General features: G+C 51.9%; 2 protein-coding genes across 3 annotated transcripts; one reads left to right on the plus strand and one right to left on the minus strand.

Annotated features, from left to right (window-relative positions):
* Positions 1-51: 51 nt before the first annotated feature.
* Positions 52-8,976, minus strand: NDUFS2 (NADH:ubiquinone oxidoreductase core subunit S2). Of its 2 annotated transcripts, XM_068964109.1 has the most exons (14): positions 8,882-8,976; positions 7,981-8,087; positions 5,497-5,687; positions 3,888-4,008; positions 3,627-3,739; positions 3,127-3,201; positions 2,880-2,957; positions 2,654-2,739; positions 2,331-2,450; positions 1,374-1,503; positions 885-980; positions 631-714; positions 442-499; positions 52-256 (listed from the first exon to the last, which is right to left on the minus strand). In XM_068964109.1, the coding sequence occupies exons 1-14, from the start codon at positions 8,974-8,976 to the stop codon at positions 219-221; spliced, it is 1,392 nt and encodes a 463-aa protein (XP_068820210.1). In that variant the 3' UTR covers positions 52-218. The 2 variants fall into 2 exon arrangements, with proteins under 2 accessions (XP_068820210.1, XP_068820211.1); XM_068964110.1 differs by lacking the exon at positions 2,880-2,957.
* Positions 8,977-12,474: 3,498 nt separating this feature from the next.
* Positions 12,475-20,472, plus strand: ADAMTS4 (ADAM metallopeptidase with thrombospondin type 1 motif 4). Its single transcript, XM_068963695.1, has 9 exons — positions 12,475-13,512; positions 14,621-14,944; positions 15,200-15,332; positions 15,891-16,061; positions 16,805-17,091; positions 17,198-17,384; positions 17,614-17,789; positions 18,694-18,869; positions 19,304-20,472. Exons 1-9 carry the CDS (start codon positions 12,775-12,777, stop codon positions 19,728-19,730), a joined length of 2,619 nt encoding a protein of 872 aa, XP_068819796.1. The 5' UTR covers positions 12,475-12,774; the 3' UTR covers positions 19,731-20,472.
* The last annotated feature ends 5,700 nt before the right edge of the window (positions 20,473-26,172 follow it).

Here is a 26,172-nt window from a genome sequence, read left to right on the forward strand (position 1 = left end):
AAGACAGTAAGACACTGGGAAAAACAAACCAGAAATTGGGGTGTAGGGCCAGAAGGTGGCTAATTTATTGTAGTTTCTCCTTTTCTAGTACATGCACAGAAAGCCTGACAGCTAAGCATTCATGTACGTGTATACACACACATACACACACGCACAGTCCCATTTTCAGCAACGGAGAGGCTCCACAGAGGGCTGGGAGGTCCAACACTGTTCCCTGCTCACCGATCTACTTCTCCAAATACAATATCCTGGGTACCTAGGAGGTCAGGGGAAGGAGGAAAAAAGGTGGTGTTACCAAGGATCCAGCAGTCCCTACAGTGCCCAGGAGACCGAGGATCCGAGTCTATGCCTGCAGTCTGTTGAACAGTGTCCGGTTTCCGTTCCCATAGAGTTCCAAAGTCCCGAGACTAGAACCCCTCCACTACACAACAGGCCTTGTACCTATGATGGCAACGACGTCCGCCAACATGTGTCCCTTAGACATCTTGTCCAGACCAGCCTGGAGAGATTCAGACAGCAAGTATTAGGCAAGATAAGCAAGGTGGATGAGAAGAAATGAAAGTTCATAAAGATCTCAACCATTATTGGATTCACGTATTAAGAGTTAGAATCACTGAGGCTGGCTCTTACCAGGTGAGCAAAACCAGGAGCCTTGATCTTGCATCGATAAGGGCGGCTGCTACCATCAGACACCAGGTACACGCCAAACTCTCCCTGTCCAAAGAAGGTTGGCTGCCTTCATTAACAGGAAGAACACTTTCCTCTGCCAGCAAAATCCTTTCTATTCACCCTCATGTCCTCTCTTTCACTGATGAACGAGAGTTTAATTGCTCATCTGTCTCCAGTCGCCCACTGCACACACTCTCTCCCTCTGCCCGCCTCACCTTGGGCGCCTCGATGGCCGTGTATGTGGCTCCTGGGGGAACTTGGTAGCCCTCGGTGTACAGCTTAAAGTGATGGATCAGTGACTCCATAGACGTCTGGAGAAAGGAACAAGGCAGCATCAGTAAGCCAGATCCAAACTGTATGGCAGGCCTTTGCACACACAGAACATAATCTCTATCCCCAGGGAGTCTAAAATCCCCCCATGTAAGTCAGTGAGCAGAGAAGATACAGAAAGATAGAGGAGAGTACGGGAGGCAACAATCTTACACAGTGAATTCTTTGAAAAAGGAAAACTGAAAAGTAGGATTTAATCCAAAGACTCTCCTCCCCAGTCACTGCCCCTTGTCACCCCCTCCCCACTTTTTTCTATCCCTGTAGCCAACTTGGGCAAACTTCGGAAGATGATGAAGGACACGGAGGCTGGTGTGCTGCAGCCTGTGGGGTCACGAAGAGTTGGACACAACTGCGTAATGGAACAACAGGCCAACCTTCATTTCTGCTCGTTTTGGTGGAGACACTTTGGCATCATCCACCTTGATCTCCCCAGGAGGCATCTTGTTCAGACACTGTGAGATGATTCGAATAGACTGGCGCATCTCCTCCACCCGACACAGGTATCTGAAGGAGATGAGACAGGCTAAGAACAAGAGACGAGCAGCCAGAGAATCGGATGTGAGGCTGGGAGAATGCGCTGGGCTGAACCAAACGAACAGTGCCAGGTAACTTTCTTCACTCCCCTAGTACGGCATCTCTGCTTGGCCTGGCACCTGTATAAAACCTAGTCTTCTGATTTCAGCACTGGGCCCTTTCCCAAATCCTCTCCTAGTTTGCTCAGACTATGTCCTGCAGTATTTCCCTCTTTAGCTCCTCTCTTAAACGTTTTTCTGGAGGTGAGAGTCAAATGGACTCAAAAGGAAAACAGGAGCAAACTTTTCTTGGGGTCAGTAAAGAACAGGGGGATTTGAAGCTCAGAATCTAGTGGAAAGAGCACTGGATCAGGAGGCTTCTAGTCTCAAACACTACTGACAGAACAATCCCAGGCTAATCTCTAACTTTTATGCTTCAGCTTTTTCAGCTATAAGATGCGGCCAAAACTAGTTCTATCCAAGACATAAGGAGAATGTAAGGGTAGAAGAGGATGTCACATACACAGGGATGACCCAGAGAGATGTTATGGGGAGGGAGGTGGGAAGGGGGGGTTCGTGTTTGGGAACGCATGTACACCTGTGGTGGATTTATGTCAATATATGGCAAAACCAATATAGTATCGTAAAGTAAAATAAAATAAAAATTAAAATTAAAAAAAAAAGGCAACCTAATTTAATACACACAGGTGTTCTGATAGATACTATAAAGTATGAGAAAAAAGAAAGTAGCTAAGAGAAAGGTTTTAGACAGGGAAAAAACCAGGGGGACAATGAGCTAAGAAAGGATTTGGGCCTTACCTATCATAGCAGTCCCCTCGAGAGCCAATAGGCACATCAAACTCCACCTGGTCGTAGACATCATAGGGCTGGGTCTTCCGCAGGTCCCACTGGATGCCTGAGCCCCGGAGCATCACCCCACTGCAGAGTGCAACAGAGTCCAGGGCCACTGTCCACAGACTAAGAAAGGAGGCATGCTCTCTTCCTCAGGCTCCCCTCTCCCGCCCGCACACTCTGGGCATGGGATAGAAAATCAGCCTGGCAAGGAAGGTGCCATACTCTGAAGCCAAGCTATTAATCTGGAACCCACCCACCCCTAAAGAGAGAAGTCTTATTCCTCCCACCTAAAACCATAGTTAAGTGCGTCTTCTGCTGTTACAACCCCAATGTCGACTGTCCGATTTCGCCAGATCCTATTGTTGGTCAGCATCTGTTGGTCAAGAAAACTGCTGTATGAACACTATTCAAGACACTCCTCAGATACCTCTGTATTTCTCTGCAACTGGGGACTAAAACCCCACGAACCCTTCCTGGGGGAAAAGGGATTCTTCCCACTGACTCCTATCTTACCTCCTCCAGCTCGTCAATCCGAAGAGAAAAGTTCTTAGAAAACTCGTAAATGTCATCCATAAGCCCAAGGGGTAGGTCCTAGAAAACAAACGGAGGCTCAATAATGAGTGTAGCGCCTCTGCTAGGGAGAGCCAGCTCTGCCTCAAGGGCACAGGGTTGGCGCTTCCATCCGCAGTGCTGCCCTCCAGTGGCCACGGAGGGTACAAGCAAGGGCTGGACCCTGAGGCAGGCAGGGGAACCTGCTCACCTGGTGCACACCTCCCGGCCGGACGTAAGCAGCATGCATCCGAGCCCCAGACACTCGCTCGTAGAACTCGAACATCTTGATGGGACACACTGAGTTAGTGACAAAGGCCTGGGTCCCTAGGTCCCACACCATGGTGGTTTACTCCCCCGCCTCCAGCCTTCTGGGGCCTAACCAACACTTCACAGCACAAAGCTCCTTAGAAACATAACCCAGGGGATTCCCTGGTGGAAAAGTGGCTAAAATTCTGTGCTCCCGAGGCAGGGGGCCTGGGTTCGATCCCTCATCGGGGAACTAGATCCCCTGTGCCACAACTAAGACCCCATGCAGCTAAATAAATAAAAATATATAACAAAAACTTAAAGAATATATATGTATATATATAACCCAGATTAAATACACCTTCTCCCCCTAAATGTTCATGTTCCTTTTACTCTCGCATCCTTCATACCTCCTCCATCTCAGGTATCTCCTCCCCTTTTCCCATCCTTTCCTCCTCCTACCTTCTCCCTTTCTTCAAACATCCAGAAGAAAGGCGTCATAGCCCCAATGTCCAGGGCATGTGTGGTCACAGCCATGATGTGGTTCAAAAGTCGAGTGATTTCTCCAAATAGCACTGTAGAGAGGTGAAGATAGGAAGAGATGGATACAGGAGCCAGGGATCCAGGCTGAGAGAACAGTTCTGGGGTCAGTGCTCCTGAGACAGGGGGCGGGCTCTATGTGATCCTCACAGTGGGCCACGGGAAGAAGGGGATGGGGCGTACCTCGGATCCACTGTGCACGAGGAGGAGGCTGGATGTTGAGCAGCTTCTCCACGGCCAGTGAATAGGCCTGTTCATTACACATCATGGATACATAGTCCAGCCGGTCAAAGTATGGAAGGGCCTGGGAAGAGGGAGAAATCTGGGTCACATTTAACAGGCCAAGGAACCCTCGGTCTGGCTGCTAGAAGCATTGTTCTCAGTGGGCGTCAGAGGTCAGTGCTACATCAGTCCTCCCGATCTCCAGAGTCTCAGAAAGGCAGGATGAAACGCACAGAAGGGGTGAGGTGGGGGCGGGGGGGTTTGCCAATTTCCACGGTAAAAATACCCCTACAAGGTCCCATTTTAAACTACCAGCACTACATAACTGAACAGACAGCACTGGGAAGGGTACCACACCACCACAGTACTTCCACTACACAGACGCCACAAAAGCAAACGCCCAGAGAGCACGGCACAGAGGAGTGCACAAAGGACCAGAGCCGGGGCTTGTCATACTTCTTACCTTGACTTTTACTATCTTAAACTGCAAGCTGGCATAATTTAATTTTTAATGATAGCTGTGTTTAACAACTGGCCCACAGAAGTGAAAACTTAACAATTTGCTCTTGCGAGCCAGTATGAGCTGGCTACAGCACACCACCACCAACCGCATCTTCTGGGCCAAGCGGAACCTCTGTCCAAGAACAAGGTCTATTTGCGATACTGACGGGGAAAGGTAATCTTAGGAGGATATTAAGGAAGAGCAAGAAGGATGGAAAGAGACAGGTAGAAAGGACTCATCCGCACAATACCAAGAAAGCTAAGTCCCAGCTGTTTATTTCAGTTTCCAGGAAGGAGGCGGAGCTAAGATGCCTCTCTTTGGAACAGCCAGTTCTTGCCCTGATGTCACTGTGACGCGGGATAAAGCTACAGGGGTTAACTCTGTGGAGAACGGGACCAGAAACCATCACTGCCAGGACTCTTTGGGGGAATCACATTCTAGTCAGCTGGTTCTAAATCCTAACTCCATCATCCTGTTATCAAGAGCTTTCTTCGTGACAGTAAGAAGAAAAACTTCAGATTCCTATCCCAGGATCCAGTTTCTTCAAATCTGACCCTCACTATTTGGGTCACAGAGTTCTCCAAAAACAGCAAACTCTCACAAACTCCCTCCCGGTCACTCTGACTCACTGAGTATTTCAAAAACAAACTTAGAATGCTGGAAGATACAAGAATCAGCTGTTAGTCCTGGGGAGCTGACGTCTCTCTCCTCTTTCCCTGACCCCAGGGACACCAGCTTTGACGTACTAGCATGATATAAGGGCAGGGAAACTGAGGCACTGGAGTAAAGGTAAAGGGGCCAGCCAAAAGTCAGCCAGAGAAGAGTTAGGAGTGTAGCTCTGGCTCCAAAGCCTTTCTGTTGGGTAAACCAAATCCACATGATTCAAGTCCAGCATCCCCTGCCACATCTCTCCATCCTCCCAACCGAAACTGTCCTGATAACCTCAACAGGGCTCCCTCCCAACCCCCACAACACCCTCCTTCTCTGGGCTTCTGGGCCAGCAAACGGGCAAAGCCCCAGGTGAAAGCACCCCCAGTCCTGTCGCCAGGCCCCGTCCACCCCCGACACCTGCAGATAGGTCTTGTATTCAATGAGCTTCTCAGTGCCTCGGTGCAGCAGCCCGATGTGAGGGTCGCACTTCCGCACCATCTCCCCACTCAGCTCCATCACTAGCCGCAGGACTCCATGGGCTGCTGGGTGCTGGGGCCCAAAGTTCAGGGTCAGGTTCGACACCAGTGTGTCCTTTGGAGGGTCCACATCTGAGAAGCGGGAAAGAGTTGAGCCAAATGGTGATTCCTTTGAGAAGCCCCAAAAGACAGCAAGGAGTTAGCATCTCCCTGTATGCCTTCCATCTCACCATTCCATATCCTGCTAATTTCCCCACCTTTAACATAACCAAGAAGAAGACCATCAGCTGGGGAAAAGGGAAGGGGAAGCTAAACTTTCTGCTAAGAGGGAGAGGGACCATGAACTTCCCTCTTTCCACATCTCTCAGAATACCTTAAAAAAAAAAAAAAGATTGGATAACATTTATATAGTCCCTATAATATGCCAGGCACTGCTGTAAGCATTTTACTTATTTTAATTAATTTAATCATTTCAACAACCATATTATCTTACTGAAGAAACTGAGGCCAGAAAAGATAGATGAATTCCCACCGAGTCAGTAAGCGGCAGAGTCAGGATTTAACTCAGTCTGGGCAGCTTCAGACTCCACACTCTTAACCACTAAGATACACTGCTCTCCAGCTTTATCTGCTGAATGTCCAACTAATTGGGAAATGTATACTTCATTCTTACCACTACTAACTGACAGCTTATACCCTCAAGAGGCTTACTATTTCGTTTGGGAAATAAGTACACATGAGAAACTAGTAACACAGGTCAAATTTACAAGTTGCCAAGTAAGGTGCTGCTGCTGCTCAGTTGCATCAGTCATGTCCGACTCTGTGCGACCCCACAGATGGCAGCCCACCAGGCTCCTCTGTCCCTGGGATTCTCCAGGCAAGAACACTGGAGTGGGTTGCCATTTCCTTCTCCAATGCATGAAAGTGAAAAGTGAAAGTGAAGTCGCTCAGTCATGTCCGACTCCTTGCGACCCCATGGACTGTAGCCCACCAGGCTCCTCCGTCCGTGGGACTTTCCAGGCAAGAGTACTGGAGTGGGGTGCCATTGCCTTTCCCAGTAAGTTGCTTAGCTAAGTATTTAAAGAAAGGAAAGACTGTGACGACTTCGTGGAGGCAAGATATAGGCTGCTTCTTAAACACAGGGAATGATTCAGATAGGAAGAGAGAAGAGGCATCCTAGGCTATGGAATGAACGTATGTCAGATCTTAGAAACAAGGAAGTCAGTCTCTGTGGAATTCTTGTCTACCAAGCGCAGAAGATTAGTGTTGGCAGGCAGTGGGGGGTGTGGTTCAATTATCAGGATTATTAGAAACACTTAGGGAGGACTGAGCACAAGCCAGTCACTACACTGAGTGGTTTCTGTTACTAGCATCTCTTTTAATCCTTACAATAACGCTATGAAAGTAGGTACTTCATTCACTAGTAAATGGAGGGTTGAGATCTGAAACCAGACTCTACTTATGCATCCAAAATTCTTTACGGTGGGCTTTGGAGTCACACAGACCCACGTACAAATCCACCTGTGTCCTCGATCACCTTTTAATTTCCCTACACCATGATTTCCTCAAAACTGAGATAATATCACTCTCATAGGGTTATTGTAATGACTAAGTAAAATAACACATACAAAAAACACTCAGCACATGGTAAGCACTCAGCTATTATTACTGTTACGTTTTTCGAAAGATAACTGGAAGTTCCTCTAAAGGTTTCTGAGCAAAAGAATGAATGACATAGTATAAAACAATGTTTGGGGAAGATAAAGGTGATGGCATTGTATAGGACGGCTGAAGGGGAACTAGATCAGTGCAGGAACCCATCAAAGAGATTCCCAAGATAATCAAGGTCTAATATAAAATAAACCAAACCAACAAAGGGCAAGATAACCAGATGTGAAACATTACTACAAAAGAATCTGCATGGTTTGGTGACATACTGAAAATAGACATGGGTGGGGGGGAGAAAGAAAAAAGAGCCAAAGGTGACTAAAAACTTTCAATCCTAAGGGATTAGGAAAATGAGGGAGTCATTGATCAAAATTTAAAATCACAAGAAGGGCTAGTTTTATGGCAGGGTGGGGGGGAGTTTCATATTTAGAAAGGTTTCATTTGAGTGCCAGTGGGGAAAAACTCCTTTAGCAGGAAATATATTAAACCTCTGGAAAAAGCTGAAGCTAAAGATACAAATTTGGTAGGAATCTTCAAGGGTTGTCTGGAATCTCCTCTTTCTTTTCCCTTGGAATTTTCTACTTGATAAATACCTCCTATTATCATTATTATCATATGTGGTGAGTTGCAAGTAGAGTATTGCAAGCAAAAAGAGTTGGGGGCTAAATTTTGCCTCAGACAGACAGCTCAAGAGCACTCAGAAATCAGGGTAGGGCAGGGAAGTGTATGGGTTGGGACAGTGGCCCTGGGCACTCACCATTCCAAGGGGGAGGTTTCCAGTGGGCTGTTTCCTTGGTGGGGTACATCACAGCACCCCCATACTGCTCTGCCCATTCCACATCTGGCTGCCACTGCCGAGCACCTCTGGGGAGGTAATGACAAATCCTAGACAAAAGGCCTGAACAGTGCTTGGTTCCTCTGTTCCCATTCACTTTCACGTGGGCCCTGGGAAGGGTGTCTGGGATTCATCAACGCCAAGTCGCTGACCGAGCTTCGCTGACCGAGCTGTGTAGCTCTGGCAGAACAAACTGGAACTCCAGAGGTTCCATTCTTACTAATAACTTATTCCCGGAATCACTTCACCCAATAACCCTATGCATGCAAAGATGGGGATCCCAGTCCTTTAATTTCTGGTCATATTCATGGTTCCCATCTTAGTGAATACGAATCCGAGACAGGTGTTTATTCAAGGTCAACCGAAGAGTAAGAAAAGGGGGGTGGGGCACACTCGCTCCTTGGCTCTGCTCAAGTATGGCCAGAGGGATGCACTGAGGCCCGGGTTTTCCTGGGTTACGTTCCTCCTTTAAGTCAACTGGGACTGCCTTCCTTTTCTTTCATAGCGTCTAAGGAGACTTTTCACCCCTGATGGGGTGGGTAGAAGCAGCAGGGCGAATGGGGGGTGGGTGGCATATCACTAATGCTGAGGGGCGGCGTCTCCCTCCACATGACTTCATCCCTGGCAGATCGAGCTGAAACAATCTTTCCTCCCTCCTCCAGAACAGGTACCAGTGGATCCCGGAACCCGAGAGCGCAGGCCAGGGAGAGGGGTCACGGGCCCGGGTCATTCTTTCCTAGGGGGTCATAGGGCCCGTGGAGTTCCCAGACTCGAGAAACCCCAGCCCTGGGGACGGCGCATCGGGCGCCGCCCTTGCTCTCACCTGCTGGGCTGAATCGGCAGTCGGGCCCCAGCCCCGGGCCGCAGCACCTGGGCCGCGGCGCCCCGCAGGCGGCGCAGAGCCCTGAGCGCCGCCATCTTGCCGCCGTAGACTGCTGGAAGGAGAGCCTGGCGGAAGTGCCTCTAGCGCGCCCCCTTGCGGGCTTCCCGCGTATCGGCGCCACGCACCCGTCCTTCGTTAGCTGGCTCGCTAACCTGACACCAGCCGCGTTCTGCGCCTCGGCTTCACTTTCGCTTAAACACCTGAGGCTGGGGGCCGTGCTTCCCACCGCTCCTGACTGGCTCTTCAAAGGCTGAGCCAGAGAAACTTGCCACCGCGGCCGCTGGCAGCGGCTCCCCTCACGAAGCACCGGCGCGCGGCCCGTGCGCGCCTTAGAACGTGTCCTGCCGCCTGGCGCCAGACGCACAGTCACAGGCAGACCCTTCCCCACTTTCTGCCTGCGCCGCTCTGCTGCTGTAGTCCTGCCCTTCTACGGCAGCGCCAGGCTTTGCCAGTTACCTTCTTATCCCCAAATCCAAAAGATTTGGAGCAGAGGGAGCTAATTTCCAGATGGCCTAAATGGGTTAGGGGAAAGGGGCCCAAGTGGGACTGGGCGGGTCTGAGAACTCCCGCCAAACCTAAATGAAAAGCGGAGGCGGCCAAGGCCACCAGCATTGGAACAGGCTGCAGGGGTGTGTAGGAGTCGCCTCATCCTAGCTGAGGAGAGGAGGTCCCCTGTAGGTGACCTGATATCTGCCAGCTTTCCAGAACCTACAGAATTACAGACTCAGTAAATGCCTTTAGTGATCCCTAGCATCCCACTTCTATCCCTGGTCAGTCTCTTTTACCTCATGTGTTTCTGACCTGGCCTCTCCCCTGGCCAATGGCATAGAAATGTGGTCCCATCAGGAGTCTGATCCCAATTCTGTGTGGTACAGACAAAGGGGAGTTTCCCAGCCTTGGATCTGGTTCCTGTTCTCTCGGCCTCTAAGCTAAGCTCCAGCTGGGCCACCCGTTGAGTCTGCACATCCCTTCCACTTGGGGTCTGGACGGAGGCTTTCCCCCAGACATCCCCCAGAGAGGGTCCCTGGGCCAGAGCCCACCAGCAGTGCCGAAGGGTGGGACAGACAGACCAAGAGAGTGGCAGACACAAGTAACTCTTAGCTACAAAGAAAGAGGGGAAAGGCAGACTTCTAGCTGACCTAATGGGAACTGTACCAAAGAGTGGGGCCATATCCCGTGCTGTGGGAACTGACGACCTGTAAAGACTGGGCAGCCCCCAAGAGCCAGGCAGAGGCTGGGCCTCCCTGCTGCCTTCATACCCTGCCCGCTCCCTGGGCCTTGTCTCCCTGAAACACAGTGCATGTGGTAATAGTGTGGGAGAACGAGGTGGGGACTGCATTTTTTTTTTTTTTTTTGCCTTAATCCAGCCTAAGAGGGGCTTCCCTGGTGGCACAACAGTGAAGAATCCACCTGCAATGCAGGAGATGCAGGTTCCATCTCTGGGCCGGGAAGATGCCCTGAAGGAGGTCATGACACCCATTCCAGTATTCTTGCCTGGAAAATTCCATGGACAGAGGAGCCTGGTAGGCTAGAGTCCATAGGGGTCACAAAGAGTCGGACGCAACTGAGTGACACACACACACACACATGCGTGTCAGGATAGACGAGAAATCAGGATATACTCTGGGCTGCTTGGCCCTGGGGGCAACTTGAGCTAGGGTGAGGGATCCTGGGGGGCTGCCTAGGACACTGCATCTTTTGTGCCTGCGGCCTGCTGCCAGCACCCCCCACACACTCACACACTGCTGCTGTGGCTCTAAGGCCCTTTGTCTCTCACTGCTTAGTCACCCCCTTTGTCCTCGTCTCAGATGGGGGTAGAAAGGGGTGGTAAGAGCCCTCTGGTGATAGCTCCTCTTGCCCCCGCCCCTTCTGGTCTCCTAGCCTTTGTCTGACTCCTGCAACATCAACCCCCTCCACTTAGGACCAGGGTCAGGGTGTGTGGTGGGTCCACAGGTTGGTGTGGCGGTCAGAAGCTGGTGTGTGATACGGGAAGCGATGGGCACCAGGGCAGGTATTAGCAACCCGAGCAGGAAGGGAAGGGTAGAGGAAGTATTCTGGCGGATGTGCTGTGGAGGACAGGAGGTGACAAGGCAAAGAGTGAATAGGGGAATGGGGGTAGGGGCAGGTGGTCCACCTCTGGGAAAGGAAAGTGCTGACTGTACTCGCCTTCCTGGGGATATCCTGGGGAAAGGAGTGGCCCTAGCACGGGGTGAGCAGAAATCGCCCCTACTTCTGAACCCTTTCCTTCCTTGCCTTGGGAGTCCACCCCCAAGACTCCTTTGCTGAGTTCTCTCCAGTCCTGAACCAAGGGAATCATTTTGTTTCCTTTTACAAACGTTACCTCTTCCTCCCCAAGCACTCTCCCCGGCCTAGGCACTGGGCTTCTTTCTCTCAGTGCTCTGAATTTCCTATGTACACAATGCTGCATCCACTCTCTCCTGCCCCATGGGGAATGAGAAATAAAGATTACTAGGTATTCCAGGAAATATTGACTTCTTAGGACAAAGTGGGGCCAAAAAAATGGGAACCAAGTGGGGATTCCCTCTGATGGATTGACACAGGGTGCAGTGGGTTGACTGACTTGAGGCTGGGGGAGGGGTTAGGGCAGTTGAGAGTGGGTAGGAGCTAGGCGGGAGCCTGGGGGAAGCTCCTGGGAACCGGGCCAGGGAAATGGGGAGCCAGGAAGTGGGGAGGGGGAGCCCTGGGGGGAATGGAGGCGGAATGGCCGTTTGGGCTTTGGAGGGGGCGGGGAATGGCAATTCAGGAAAGGGGAGCCTAACGGAATGAGAAGGGAAGCAGAGGCGCCACCCTGGGTCTTCCTTCTGTAAAAGTCCTTAATCCTGTCTGCCGTGGCCTCTGCCTGCTTCATGTGCCCATCCTAAGCAGACTCATCCTGCCTTCGAGCAGTACCCTTCCTGATCACTGTCTCCTTGCCTGTCCCATCTTCTGGCCTCCTGTACTCTCTCCAACTGCTTGGTTCCTGAGCTGTGTCAAGTCGCCTCCTTTCTTTGTTCTGCCCTCTTGATGATTCCTTACCTGTTCCCCACCCTCTTTCCCTGGCAGCTGACTCAGTTCCCTTGGCCCTGGAAACCAGCGTTTAGGGCCAGAGAGCATCATGAAGGATCCCTGAGAAAAGACTAGACAGTGGGAGCAAGAATTCTCCCGGGACTTTGACCCTTTCTTTGCGTGTTGGTCAGGCCCTTTCCCTGACTTCCTACCCCTCCTGGGGCTCTGTTGCACAAAAGAGAGTGAGACAGCTGAGAGCCGACTGTGGAGTTTGGGAAAAGGCTATGTCATCAGCTGGCCCAGTGCCTGGGAGAGTCCCCTCTAGCAACTGGGACTGGGCAAGTCCCTTTTTTTTTTTTTTTTTAAAGGAAAACAAATGGATTTTTGGGAAGTAATGAGACACCCATCTGAGTTCTGCCACCAGAGCTCTGGGCTGAATGGCTTATAGCTCAGCCAATCGTAGCAGCTGGGGATGCTTAAAAAGAGCTGGCGCGGAGAGAAGCTGGGAAGAACTCACAGAGAGACCCACAGACACATAGACACGGGAGAGAGAGAAGGAGAAAGAGACAAAGGCACGGCGGAAGGAGGCAGAGAGAGAGGACAGGCATTGAAGCGAAGCCAGAGAGAGTCTGAGAGAGCAGAGGGAGAAGCCAGAGAAGCTGCAGAAGACACAAGCAGGCAGAAACAGACCCGGGAGAAGGAGGGTGTGGGAGGAGAGTGTGGAGGAACCAGACCACTAGGCACCTCTTCTAAGCCTAAGGGCCAAGTTTTCTCCAACTCCTCTGAAGGTCCCCGGGCCCTCTGAACACTCTGCCTCTGACCCTGGCATGAGTCCGAGCCCCCAGACTGCAAAGAGGAGCTTTTCGAAGCCGGGGCAGGGAGGACTTGGTGCCCAGAGGGCCTCAGTCCCTCCCAGCCGCAGCATCAGTGCCATGTCCCAGATGGACTCGCATCCCGGGAGGCGCTTGGCGGACGGCTGGCGGTGGGGAATCCAACCCCGCCTGCTGCTCCCCACTACGCCCCTCTCCATCTCCAGGCTAGTGTGGCTGCTCCTGCTAGCCTCCCTCCTGCCCTCAGCCTGGCTGGCCAGCCCCCTCCCCGGGGAGGAGGAGATCGTGTTTCCAGAGAAGCTCAACGGCAGCATCCTGCCTGATTTGGGCGCCCCTGCCAGGCTGTTGTACCGCTTGCCAGCCTTTGGGGAGACGCTGCTGCTAGAGCTGGAGAAGGACCCCGGCGTGCAGGTTGAGGGGCTGACGGTGCAATACTTGGGCCGGGCGCCTGAGCTGCTAGGTGGGGCGGAGCCAGGCACCTACCTCACCGGCACCATCAACGGAGATCCGGAGTCGGTGGCATCTCTCCACTGGGACGGGGGCGCACTTTTAGGGGTGCTGCAGTACCGAGGGATTGAACTCCACATCGAGCCCCTGGAGGGAGGCGCGCCTAACTCTGCTGGGGGGCCTGGGGCTCACATCCTACGCCGGAAGAGTCCTGTCAGCGGCCAGGGCCCCATGTGCAACGTCAAGGCTCCTCCCGGGAAGCCCAGCCCCAGCCCCCGAAGGGCTAAGGTAGGCAGTCCTGAAGCCTGTGTCCTGCCGTGTCTGTCCTACTGACCCCCATTTGCCTTCTCTCCACCCACTTCCACTTCTGGCCCGTCTGCTGCTCCCCTCCCTTCTGCCTGCCTTTTCTCTTTCCACTGCCCTCCTTCCTTGGGAAGCCTCTGGCTTCTCCCTGCCCCAACCCTTCTTCTGGCCAGATCGCTGACCCCAAGGGGTGCTTCCCAGAGGCGGGTGAGAGACTCTGTGCGGGGAGTGACTGCTGCCTCTCCCCATCCCGCCCCTGCGTGGCTATGGCCCTGGCTATCCCGCTGGCACAGTCCCCAACAGTGAGGCCCTCCTAACAGCCCCCTGGCCTTGACTCTTTTCTGGGCCCCAAGTTTGACTCTCACCCCACCACCAGCTAAAGGAATGAGGTTTGAGGCCCGAGGGATTGGCCTCTGGCTTCTGATGCTGTCTTCAAAATTGTTCTGGCAAACTACCAACTAGGGCAGGAGCGGATGGGGAGGCAAGGCACCCTGAAGTCCGTTCTGGTCGGTCCTTCCCACACTGAGGACTGACTGTAAGGCTGCTTGAGGCTCCATCCTCTCCTCCCTCCCACGCCCGCTCTCCCCCTTCTTCCCTTCCTCCCTCCCTTCCTCTCTAGCTTTAATCCAGACCAGACGCTCCCTCCTCACCCGCCACGCTGAGATCTGGCCCTGGCCCTAGCTGCTGACTGAATTATTCCTCCAACCACACAGGGCAGACACGTTGCAGCCCAGCCCTCTAGCCCCAGTCCTGTAGGCCCCAGCCACACTTGGGCCTGGGGGACCCCATGGTCCCTCCCCAGAGGCAGTCCCAACTGGTTTTCACTTCAGGGGCCCACACAGCCCTGGGACGTGGCCTCCCTATCCCCTCCTCTTCTCAGAACCAACAGATGATTTCTCAGAGTTACCGCAAAAGCCCAGGGATTTGGAGTTGTCGGGGGAGAGGCCTCACCAGACCCTTCAAGAATCCCGTGGGATATGTGAGGCCCAGCTGGCTCTGCTGAGTTCCAGACCTAGGAAGTGAGGGAGGGGAGAAGTTATGCACGGGTCTGGGAGGCTATTTCAGGATCCTCTTCCCCTCTTTCCCTCTGCAGCGCTTTGCCTCGCTGAGCAGATTTGTGGAGACCCTGGTGGTGGCAGATGACAAGATGGCGGCATTCCACGGTGCAGGGCTCAAGCGCTACCTGCTGACAGTTATGGCCGCGGCAGCCAAGGCCTTCAAGCACCCGAGCATCCGCAACCCCGTCAGCTTGGTGGTGACTCGGCTAGTGGTTCTGGGGCCGGGTGAGGAAGGGCCCCAAGTGGGCCCCAGTGCCGCCCAGACCCTGCGCAGCTTCTGTGCCTGGCAGCGAGGACTCAACACCCCTGACGACGCGGACCCTGACCACTTTGACACAGCCATTCTGTTTACCCGGCAGGTGAGGCCCCGGGCAGCACCTCAGGCAACGCCCTGCACAACTCCAAGAAGCACCGCTGCACAGACTCCGGTGTAAATGGTGCCTCTGGAGTAGTTCGGCATGGCGCCTGGCCCCAGCCACACTGCCAGTGCCATCTTGGCCCTGACACTGCTGAAGGCACAGTGCCCAGGTCCCCACTAATCTGGACCTCGGCCCAACGCACCCCGCTGTCAGCTGTCACGCTCCCTCATGCAGTGTCTCTGGTCCCTCTCCCAGGACCTCTGTGGCGTTTCCACCTGTGACACTCTAGGCATGGCTGACGTGGGCACCGTGTGTGACCCCGCCCGGAGCTGCGCCATCGTGGAGGATGACGGACTCCAGTCAGCCTTCACTGCTGCTCATGAACTGGGTAAGCTGGCGGTGGGGCCATGGGACACCCGTGAGGAGTGAGGGAGCTGTCAGGGGTGAGGTGAGGCAACGGTGCGCTCACCAGCGTACAAGTGGAGGTCACAGGGGTTTTCTTCCTTCTCCCCAAGCCTCAGTCCAGGGCCGTTACCCTTCTCTGCTCAGAATGTAGACAAACAAATTTTTCTATTCAATGAGATAGTGTGTAGAAATCTACGGTGAACTTGGGTGTGTGTGTGTGTGTTTGGAGGCGGAGGTGGGACAGTGTTGAGAGAGATTATTCACAAGAGTCAGTGATAGAATGGATGGAATCAGGGTTGGGAATGTTGGCTGTAAGCAAAAGTGAGTAGGGAGGGCCCCTGAATATATCAGGGGGAAGGGAGACAGAGAAATGGGGGCTACATACTGAGAACCCTGGGAGCACCAGAAAGACGCTGGGGGCAGAGTGAGGTGTGGACTGGATCTGATGCTCCGAAGCTGCAGCCAGGCTTGGATGGGTCCGCAGCCCGCTGCAGGCACAGGGATGGGGCTCGTGGCCACTGACAGGGCCTCTGCTCCACAGGCCATGTCTTCAGCATGCTCCATGACAGCTCGAAGCAATGCGCTGGTCTGAACGGGCCTGAGAGCACCTCCCGCCACGTCATGGCTCCCGTGATGGCCCACGTGGATCCCGAGGAGCCCTGGTCCCCCTGCAGCGCCCGCTTCATCACTGACTTCCTAGACAATGGCTACGGTGAGCAGCTGGCACTCCCCTTGCCCTGTGCTGGACGCAGTTCCTGCCCCCCCCGACCCCACAGTACTTCCTCTTCTGCCGCATCCCACGTGGGCCAAACTGACTCCCTCCAACGCGCCTCCTCCTCGTGTGGGATGCGGTGAGAACCGTTGCCGCCTTCGTGTGGCTCCCACTTCCTCTCAGGAGGAAGAGCACAACTACAGGAGGCAAGTGTTGGCCTCAAAAGAATTAGAACTGACCTTCTAAGGGCCAGAGCCGTGCGACACCAGAAGGGGCCAGTTGTGAAGGAGGCCTTGTCACTTGAGGTGTGCAAACTCAGCAGTATGTCTATGATCACGCAGTGCTGTTGATGAGAAGCAGATCAAGAAGTCTGTAGTTGGTTAGACTAGGTAGGAAGATCTAGTGCTGTGAGCTCCTCTCCTGATCCTATTTTTCGATGTGTGTAGATAGATGTGTGACTGTACATTACTTCACTTCTGCATAGCCGATCTGTCAAATAGGCATAATAACAGTGACTACCTCACAGGTGCTGGCCAAGATTAAACACATATTATTGGTCAAGCATTTAGTCAATGCTCATCAAATAAACATTGAATAAATTGTAGCTGCTATTTAAAGCATCTTCCAGTACTAGAATTTGTAGGATCCCTCAGCCTCCCAGGGAACCCAAGATTTCAGCTGATGACCAGCAGGCCCCTCTGCAACCTCTTGCTGACTTCATAACCCCCTGCCTCTTTTCCCAGGGCACTGTCTCCTAGACAAGCCGGAGGCTCCCCTGCATCTGCCCATGACCTTCCCCGGCAAGGACTACGATGCTGACCGCCAGTGCCAGCTGACCTTTGGGCCTGACTCGCGCCATTGTCCACAGCTGCCGCCGCCCTGCGCCGCCCTCTGGTGCTCTGGCCATCTGAATGGCCATGCCATGTGCCAGACCAAGCACTCACCCTGGGCTGACGGTACCCCTTGTGGGCCCGCACAGGCTTGTATGGGTGGCCGCTGCCTCCATGTGGACCAGCTCCAGGCTTTCAACGTGAGATCCCAGGGCAGGGGTGGGGCAGAGGGCCTGGGGGAGTGGTGACTGGCCCTGAGCCCAAGAGAGTATATTGATCCCACTCTTGCATTCTGTCCTTCTGCAGGTCCCACAGGCTGGTGGCTGGGGTCCCTGGGGATCGTGGGGTGACTGCTCTCGGAGCTGTGGGGGTGGTGTCCAGTTCTCTTCCCGGGACTGCACACGGCCTGTCCCCCGGAATGGTGGCAAGTACTGTGAGGGCCGCCGTACCCGCTTCCGTTCCTGCAACACCCAGGACTGCCCAACTGGCTCAGGTGAGGAGTGGGAGGTAGGGGACCGCTTGGAAAGAGTTGGGAGAGCAGAAAGCACTGTCCTTTGAGTTCAGGAACCAAGGAGGTGTTAAGGGTCCTGCTGTTGAGGGGGGTGACAGGCAATCTGTGGGGTAGAGAGCTGCCATGCTGTCTAGAAGGTGTGAGAGGCTAATGGGAGGCTGGTGGGCAGTGTGAGGGAGAGGGGCTCTGACTGTCCATTTTAACCTTGCAGCGCTGACCTTCCGTGAAGAGCAGTGTGCTGCCTACAACCACCGCACTGACCTCTTCAAGAATTTCCCTGGGCCCATGGACTGGGTTCCTCGCTACACTGGTGTGGCCCCACGGGACCAGTGCAAACTCACCTGCCAGACCCGGGCACTGGGCTACTATTACGTGCTGGACCCACGGGTGAGGACCAGAATGCCCCAGGGCCTTGTCTGTGCTCACTCACCCCTCCAGAGGCCCTCTGCTTTCTGATGGCCAAGATCCAAAACAGCGCTATTGCTGGAGTTCCCACAGCCATGCCTGGCCAGCCCAGGGCTCCATTCAGACTTCTCTGTCTATGGGTATTTGGAAAATCAGCCCTGGACTCTGGAGAAGTTGTCAATCAGGCCGTGCTAGGCTGTCCCATTTCCACTGGTTTCTAGCTCTTCCTCTCCCCATCTTCCAGTGCGCCATTTGGTGAGAATGGAAGCCTGTGGCCTTTTGGGCACGGCTCTGACCCCCATCGGATGGGCTGCTCTGTTGAATTACAGTGGTGGCCTCGCTGAGCTCATGGGAGGCCAGTCCCCAACTAAACAGGCCTCCTGGAGAGGGTGATGGCCCTGCCCCGCCCCTCTCTGTGATAGGGCCCTGGGCTGAAGCTGAAGAACTAGTTTTGCTTCCTTTACCCTGTTCTGGGGAGAATGCCTACTTGTGACTGCCCTCTAGTGTCTAGCTGGGACACTACACCAAGGTTTAGGGCTTGGTGTTGGGACTCAGACCTGCAATTCTGATGTTGGCATCTCCTCTTGCCAGCTGTGTTACCGTTGGGCAAGCTCCTAATCTTTCTAAACCTCAGTGTCCCATCTCTACAAACCTCAAATAGTGGTTGTGAGATTTATATGGCACTTGGCACAGTGTCTAATTCAGAGTGAGCGTCTGAAAAGGGTGGCTTTCATCACTGTCATTATGATTATCGTCCCTTACAGAGCCTGAGGTTCCCTCCACACTCCATCCACACCCCCTCCCTGATGGGATATGGCTTTTGTTTGGCTTACCAACACCTTTTGATTTAGGAAGACCCTTTCATCACTCCCTCTCTTCTCCTCAGGTGGCAGATGGGACTCCCTGCTCCCCCGACAGCTCCTCAGTCTGTGTCCAGGGCCGCTGCATCCATGCCGGCTGTGACCGCGTCATTGGCTCCAAAAAGAAGTTTGACAAGTGCATGGTGTGTGGTGGGGATGGTTCCAGCTGCAGCAAGCAGTCTGGCTCCTTCAAAAAATTCAGGTTTGTCACTTCCACCTTCCTGGGGATATAGTGGTATCCTCAACACTGTTTCTCCTTTCAAAGAGCTGACTTGGGAGTCTAGTAGGGGAAACATACAGACCCCTTCTCAGAGTGTCAGCCTGGGCTTGCCATGAGGGCCATTGTGGGCATTGGGGAAGGCTTCCCCAGGAGGCGACCTCCCTCCTGGAGGGAACAGGAATTGGACAGGCACCAAGGAGGCGGGGCTTAGAAGGGCACCTCAAGAAGGGACGGCAGGTGTAAGGGCCCACAGAGAAGAGGGAGAAGGACGCATCCGCAGGTAGCACAGATCTAGGCTGGACAGCTCAGGTAGGTCTGGGGATTCAACCTGCTGCACACGTGTGATGATACAAACTCTGCTCAGAATAGCAGAGAGGGTTCACCGCGATGCTGAGTTCTCCTCTACTTGCACACAGGTACGGATACAACAACGTGGTCACCATCCCCGCTGGGGCTACCCACATCCTGGTGCGGCAGCAGGGGAGCCCTAGCGTCCGGAGCCTCTACCTGGCCCTGAAGCTCCCCGATGGCTCCTATGCCCTCAACGGTGAATACACGCTGATACCGTCCCCCACAGACGTGGTACTGCCCGGGGCAGTCAGCCTGCGCTACAGCGGGGCCACTGCAGCCGCGGAGACACTGTCAGGACACGGGCCCCTGGCTGAGCCCTTAACGCTGCAGGTCCTAGTGGCTGGCAACCCGCAGAACGCCCGCCTCCGATACAGCTTCTTCGTGCCCCGGCCGGCCCCCTCCACGCCACGCCCCACTCCCCAGGACTGGCTGCGCCGGAAGGCACAGATTCTGGAGATCCTCCGGCGGCGCTCCTGGGCCGGCAGGAAATAACCTCACCATCCCGGCTGCCCTTTCTGGGCACCGGGGCCTCGGACTTAGCTGGGTGAACGAGAGACCTCTGCAGCGGCCTCACCCCGAGACGCCGTGGGGGAGGGGCTTAGTGAGCCCCGCCCCTCCTCTCCGCGCTACCGAGCAGGCTGGCCCTGCCGGGGTTTCCTGCCCTGGATGGCTGGTGGATGGAAGGGGCTGGGAGATTGACCCCTATCCAAACTGCCCCCTCTGCCCTGCTGGTCACAGGAGGGAGGGGGAAGGCAGGGTGGGCCCCAGTTGTATTTATTTCGTATTTATTCACTTTTATTTAGCACCAAGGATGGGGATGAGGGTCAGGGTCCTGGGGAAACTGATCCCCTGCCTTCATAGCTCTCACCCTGTCTAGGAAATCCAGGGTGGTGGTGATAGGTGTACGTGACCTGTGTGTGTTTGTGTGTGACAAAGTGTGTGTGTGTGTGTGTGTGTGTGTGTGTGTGCACGGTTCATCCTGCCCAGCTTTCCTCTCCTTGAATTTTATTTTCTGGGAAAGGAAGAGTCAAGGGTAGGATAGGCCTTCAGGGAGTAAGGGATTATCATATTTTTTAAATATAAATTGAGTTCTGCTATTTATGTGCTCCTTTTGGAGTCAGACAGATGTGGGTTGCACCCTGATTCCACATCTCTGAACGTTAGTTTCCTCATTTGACAATAATAATACCTCCTTTGTAAATTTGTTATAAGGATTAAATACTGTAAATAAAGAACTAGCATAATGCCTAGCACTCAGTAAGTGCTCAACAAATGTCAGCTGTCCTCCGTCGTTATTACCGCCACCGTGCTGTCCTCAGCTCCACTGTCTCCAGAGTCTGCAGTGCATCTGAAGGTGGCAAAGATCCGCGTCAGTGGTGCCTGGCCTCGCCCCCAGGTTCAATTCCTTTGGTTGGCAGAGCCCTAGCCTGGATTTTGAAGGACTGTCAGAGAAAGGACGATCCTGTCCCTGATTCCTGGAGGCTCCCAACCATGGGGAGACTTAATAAACACTGCAGTACAAGCACAGTTGACAAGAACATGAAGGTGAAAATTAACAAGAACAACTATGTCGATACATACAAACAGTGCTTAGTAATGAGAGTGCTAGGGAAGGGGGTCCTGGGGAAGCTGTTTCAGAAAGACCACTGGAGCAGGCGCTGGTGGGTCTGAATCTGAGTTGGGATTCAGCATCTTATTAACTGGTAGTGGTGGATAAGTCACAGATTTTGAGCCTTAGGTTGCTCATGTGTGCAAGAGGGCTAAAAATACCCTTCCCACAGGGTTATTCTGAACAAATGTTACAGTATTTTCAAAACTGTGAAGACTGTACCCATGTGAATTACCCTTGCGAGTACTGAGTAACAGGCACAGAGTCCTTAGAAACCAGTGTAAACCTAGCAGACTTCTTTGAAGACATGAGGTTAGAATGGAATTTAATAAGAGGTGTGGGAGATAGTCAGGAGGGCCAAAAAAAAAAAAAAGGCATGGAGAAGCTGAGGCAAGGGGGAACCAAGTTTCAGTGGTGGCAGAAAACACCTGAAGGGCAGTTGGGTACTAAACAATTCTATTTTTTCTTCTGACTGGGTGACTTTGATTAAAGGAACAGGCTTGTGATAGGGTGGCAGGTAGACCCTGCAAGAATTTGGCATCTTGAGGCAGTAGCAGGACTGCCAGGGGTTGAAGAAGGTCTAAATGTGCAGGTGAGGGAGGAACTATAGGAAAAGAAGGCCCTGAGGTGAAAGTGGAGGAAGAAGAAGCAGGGAAAATAGAGGTGCTTCATTCTGCCGTAGTAGCTCCTGGCTGCGCTGCCACACGTTGCTTGGGATATAGTGCTGGGACTAGGGGATTAAGGCAAGCCATGGAGAGTGGCGGTAGTGTGTGCCATGCTCACTGGGGCTGGGCTTCGTTGCCCGCGTCTGTACCAGGCAGCGCCTTGCACAGTGCACTGGAGTTTGTGCCACCAAGCATGGCACTCACTGGGAACGGGGCAGGCCCCTGCTCCGCTCCATCTCTTCTCTTCATTGTGTATGGCCCCACTGCTGTGCTTGGCCCTGGCCCTTCCTCCCGTCCTCCTATCAGCCAGGCTGGAGGAGGGAGAAACAGGAGAGGGGACAAGGCCAGAGTGATCTTCAAATGTTTCACCTAAGTAGCAAAATTGGGCCACCAATACTATGAGCTAATGGTATAATAAGCCAAGTTCGGTGCTAAGTAGACCTGAGGTACAAACACAAACAATACATGGCTAAAGATGCTCGCTGCAATCTGGGGAAATGTTTTGTAGTATACCTCTGCAAAGAGAAAGATAGGATGATATGAAGAACTGTATGAGAAGGGCAAACTGAACTGATGCCCAGGCTTCAGTGGACTGTGAGGTTTCAGGGGGATGAGTCCTGGGATTCCCTAGTGGTCCAATGGTTAGGACTCCAAGCTTCCTCTGCAGGGAATATAGATTTGATCTCTGGTCAGAGAACTAACTTACATCCTGCATGCTGTGCAGTGTGGTCCAATAAAATAAAAGAGAGTGTCCCGGGCTGGGCCTTATGAACAGGTAATCGTGATACCCCTCCTCATGCTTCTTTAGTGTCTATGGTAATTCACACTTTGTAAATCACTTTCATATGTGCTATTTTAAGAGAAAGCCCTTTTCTCACTGAATAAGGTTCTGACTGCCATGAAGACGTTTTTCCCGGGAAGGCGCTGAGCTCAGAGGCCACCTGTATGATTGGGCGGGTAGGTGGGTGGAGTTAGACAGTGAAAGACAAAACAGAGCTGCTCCTCAAAGAGAAGTGATGGGCATTCTGGCCCTAAATCCCAAGCAAGGCCTCACCCTTTCCGGAATGTTCTCATCGTAGCACCCTTCCCAGAACCAGGCCATAGACTGCCTAACATCCTGATGTCAGGAGTCCAGCAAGTTCTTCCTATGGACTAAAGAGTGCATACCTCCCTCGAAGAGCCAGGATGAGCCCTGACTCCTCAGTCTGCCTAATCTACTGCCTTCATGGGGCTGAGCTGGGGTATGGATGGACAAACAGAGGAGAAACAAGAATAACAGGAGGGAGGAAAGCATGGAGACAGTTTAGATATCTGGTCGTTAAGGGAAAAAGAACGATGTTCAGCTGAAGAAAGAAGAATCAGTGACTGCTGGGAGAGCCCAGTCCTTTCAGAAGTTCAAGCAGAGACAACTATTTTATAGGATGGCAAGGGTGACTGTGTGTTTAAGGTAGGGGAGGAGACTGAAGCAATAGCTGTGAGTTGGGCCAATTTCTTTCAAATCTTTCTGTCCCAGAGATTCTCTGTTTTAGCGGTTAGAGCAGAAGGAATCTGGGCATTTGTCCAATCACTAATTTCGTGGTGGGAGTGGGAGAGCCAGGGTTTGGGGTGGGGTGTATCCTGTGGAATGAGCTATTAATTTACATTTCCACCCCCTCTCTAGCCCCACTTCTTTACTCTTCACATAGTATTATAATATTTTATTTTCTAAAATACCAGATTGATGGTAAGTGACAAAACCTTCATCTCATGGTCAGGACTTGTTGGGGAGGAAGGAGGAAGAGAGTAGACCTCAATGTATTACCATTTTATTGTTAATAGGTATAAGAGGATGCTTCTGAACCAGCTGAACACCTTCCTCATTGACTGTTGCTGGGGGGAAGCCAAAACCATTGGCAACAAGATTAACCAGCTGACAGCTGCAGGAAACCACCAGTTCCTAAAAAGCCACTCTGAAAGAAGCTAGGGGGGGAGGTGGTGGGGGCAACAATGCTGCAAAACCTCCTGAGACAGGACCTTATATGGGGACAGGCCCTGAGTACTCAAGTAGCTTTAGGAAGGAAAGGGAGGGGAGGAAGCAGATCCAAGGCATCCCTCATAGTCTTTGGGCAACCAACAACAGGCCCTGCAGATCCAGTAATAAATACACGAACAGTGACACACGTTGACACACATGTTCAAATATAGATGCAAGTAAGCCTTGAGAAGCTGAAAATGTAGAGTTGAGGCCTGAAAATTGGTCAGAGGGAATAAATTAATTGGCTTAATTCCCCTATGCAAATGATCTGTTCATCACACTTACCTGTTCAATAAATAAACCATTAGGTTATAAACCGGAATCATATCATTCTCTCACAGTGTCTGGAAAGGACACAGATTTTTGGAGTTGGACTAAATCTAAGCTTTGCAAGAGCCAAGATGTAATGGCATGATCTTAAATTGCTTGATCTAATATTATATTATATTATCTAATATTATATTATATTGTAATAATAATATTATTATTACCTGGGCTATTTTGTAAAAATTTGTGCCAAAAGTTCTAGGTTACATTCAGGGGTTAATAAAAAGGAAGACATGGTTTCTGTCCTCAGAGAGTTAATAGTCTGATGGCTCAGACATTTGGGTAAGACAAAGATTCCAGACATGTGTGACAGGTGCCAAGATAGAGGGGGGTCGTAGGGTGTGAGGTCACAGAAGTGTTCCTAGAGGTGTCTGCCTTCCCTTTGAGAAGTAAACTGTAAGCACTTGTGGAGAGTAGATTAGTGGTAGAAGAAGAAAGAATTTCGGCTTGCTAGGTCAGCTCCCAAGCTCTTCTCCGTTATGCAAAATTAAAATAAAGCGAACAGACTTGAAGCTGGTGGATAATACCTGTAAGGAACTGAGTAGAGTTGGAAGGGGTAGTTTTGGGAAGAAGCTGCCATCTCAGTAAAAAATGTTAAGTGGCAGAGGAGGATTTTAAAGACATTGAGCTGTGCATTAGAATGTGCTCTTGCTTCCCTCTCCGTTGTCCCATGCCTCTGACGTCTCCTAGAGAAACTAAGTAGAGATTTGTTGTTGCTGTTGTTTAGTCACTAAGTCTTGTCCGACTCCCGACACTTTTGCAACCGCGTGGACAGTAGCCTGCCAGGCTCCTCTGTCAATGGAATTCTCCAGGCAAGAATAATGGAGTGGGTTGCCATTTCCTTCTCCAGGAGATCTTCTCGATCCAGGGATTGAACCCACATCTCCTGCGTTGGCAAGTGGATTCTTTACCGCTGAGACACCAGGGAAGCCCAAGTAGAGATTTAAATTATTATTATTTTTAGTTATTAGACTGGGTGTCTTCTGTTACGTGGTGTGTCATGACTGGGCCTCTAGGGGCCCCATGATTTATTCAGAATACAAAAAGGCAGGATGTTGTGGTAGAAACCAGCATATTAGAATTCACGGTTTCAGAAATGTAGCCGTTCTAGATGATGACTAAGCCCAGGGTGTGGCCGGCATGTAAAGAAGTGGAGGTGAAGTTTCCTGAAAACAGGGAGCTTGCAAATGAATGCAGAGGAGTTGTCAGAAGATGGTAGATATGAGGGATAGAAGGTGAAGATCAGTTTCACAAGAATAGAACACTGCAGAGGGGCAGAGGCTCGGAGGGAAAGTCCTCTAGATGAGATATGTGTCAATTTTCTGTATAAGTCTATCTTTTCCATTATATAGTGAGACCTTAAAAAAAAAAAAAGTAGGGCTTTTACTTGACTCCTATTTTGTGCTCAAAATTCAAATGTATTGAATATCCACTGTTTGCTGGCCCTTTCCCATACTTCTAATTATCACAAAACCCTTTAAGATGGGTTCACTGTACAGATGAACCCAGAGAGTGTATTGTTCAACATCACACAGCCAGAGATTTCAGAGCTGACACTGTGGGACTTCCCTGATGGTCCAGTGGTTAAAAATCTGCCTTGCAATGCAGGGGACGTGGGTTCAATCCCTGGTTGGGGAATAAAGATCCCACATACCTTGGCGTGACTAGGCCTGTATGCTGCAACTCCTGAGCCCACACACCACAACTAGAGAATCTGTGCACCACAAGGAAAGACTCCCCATGATGCAACGAAGACCTGATGCAGCCAAAAAAAAAACAGTTGCTGTTGTACTGAAATCCAACGTTATATCATTATAAGCCTTCACAGGCACATCAAACTCATTAAGTCCAAAGTTTAACTTGTCATCGCTACTGTTTCCCCCAAATTTGCCTCTTCTAAGTTTTGTTTCTCATTAAATGTCCATTGGTCCACATTAGATATCCAAGATTCATCCTGGAGTCTTCTAACTCCCTGACTTGGCACATGCCATCAATTACCAAGTCCTATTTGCCTCCCCAAAGTTCTCAAAGGTGTCTTCTTCCCTCTAGTCCCACCGAAATTACCTTACTTTGCATGAGCTTCACTTCACTCCTGGGTTTCTGCAGTAACCTTACTAGGTCCCTGCTTCCAGCCTTGACCACTCTGATAATGCTCCACGTTTCCACCAGAGCAAACTTCCTAAAATCTCTGTTTTGAGCATTTTAATGCCTTCATCTTACCCTCAGGATAAAAATCTCTTTTAATGTGGCTTATGGACTCTTTCATTATCTGGCACCTATTGACCACATCAGTCTCATCTCTCATCCTTCCCCTCACCC

The sequence above is a fragment of the Capricornis sumatraensis genome, chromosome 2, assembly GCF_032405125.1.
Source record: "Capricornis sumatraensis isolate serow.1 chromosome 2, serow.2, whole genome shotgun sequence".
NCBI lineage: Eukaryota > Metazoa > Chordata > Mammalia > Artiodactyla > Bovidae > Capricornis > Capricornis sumatraensis.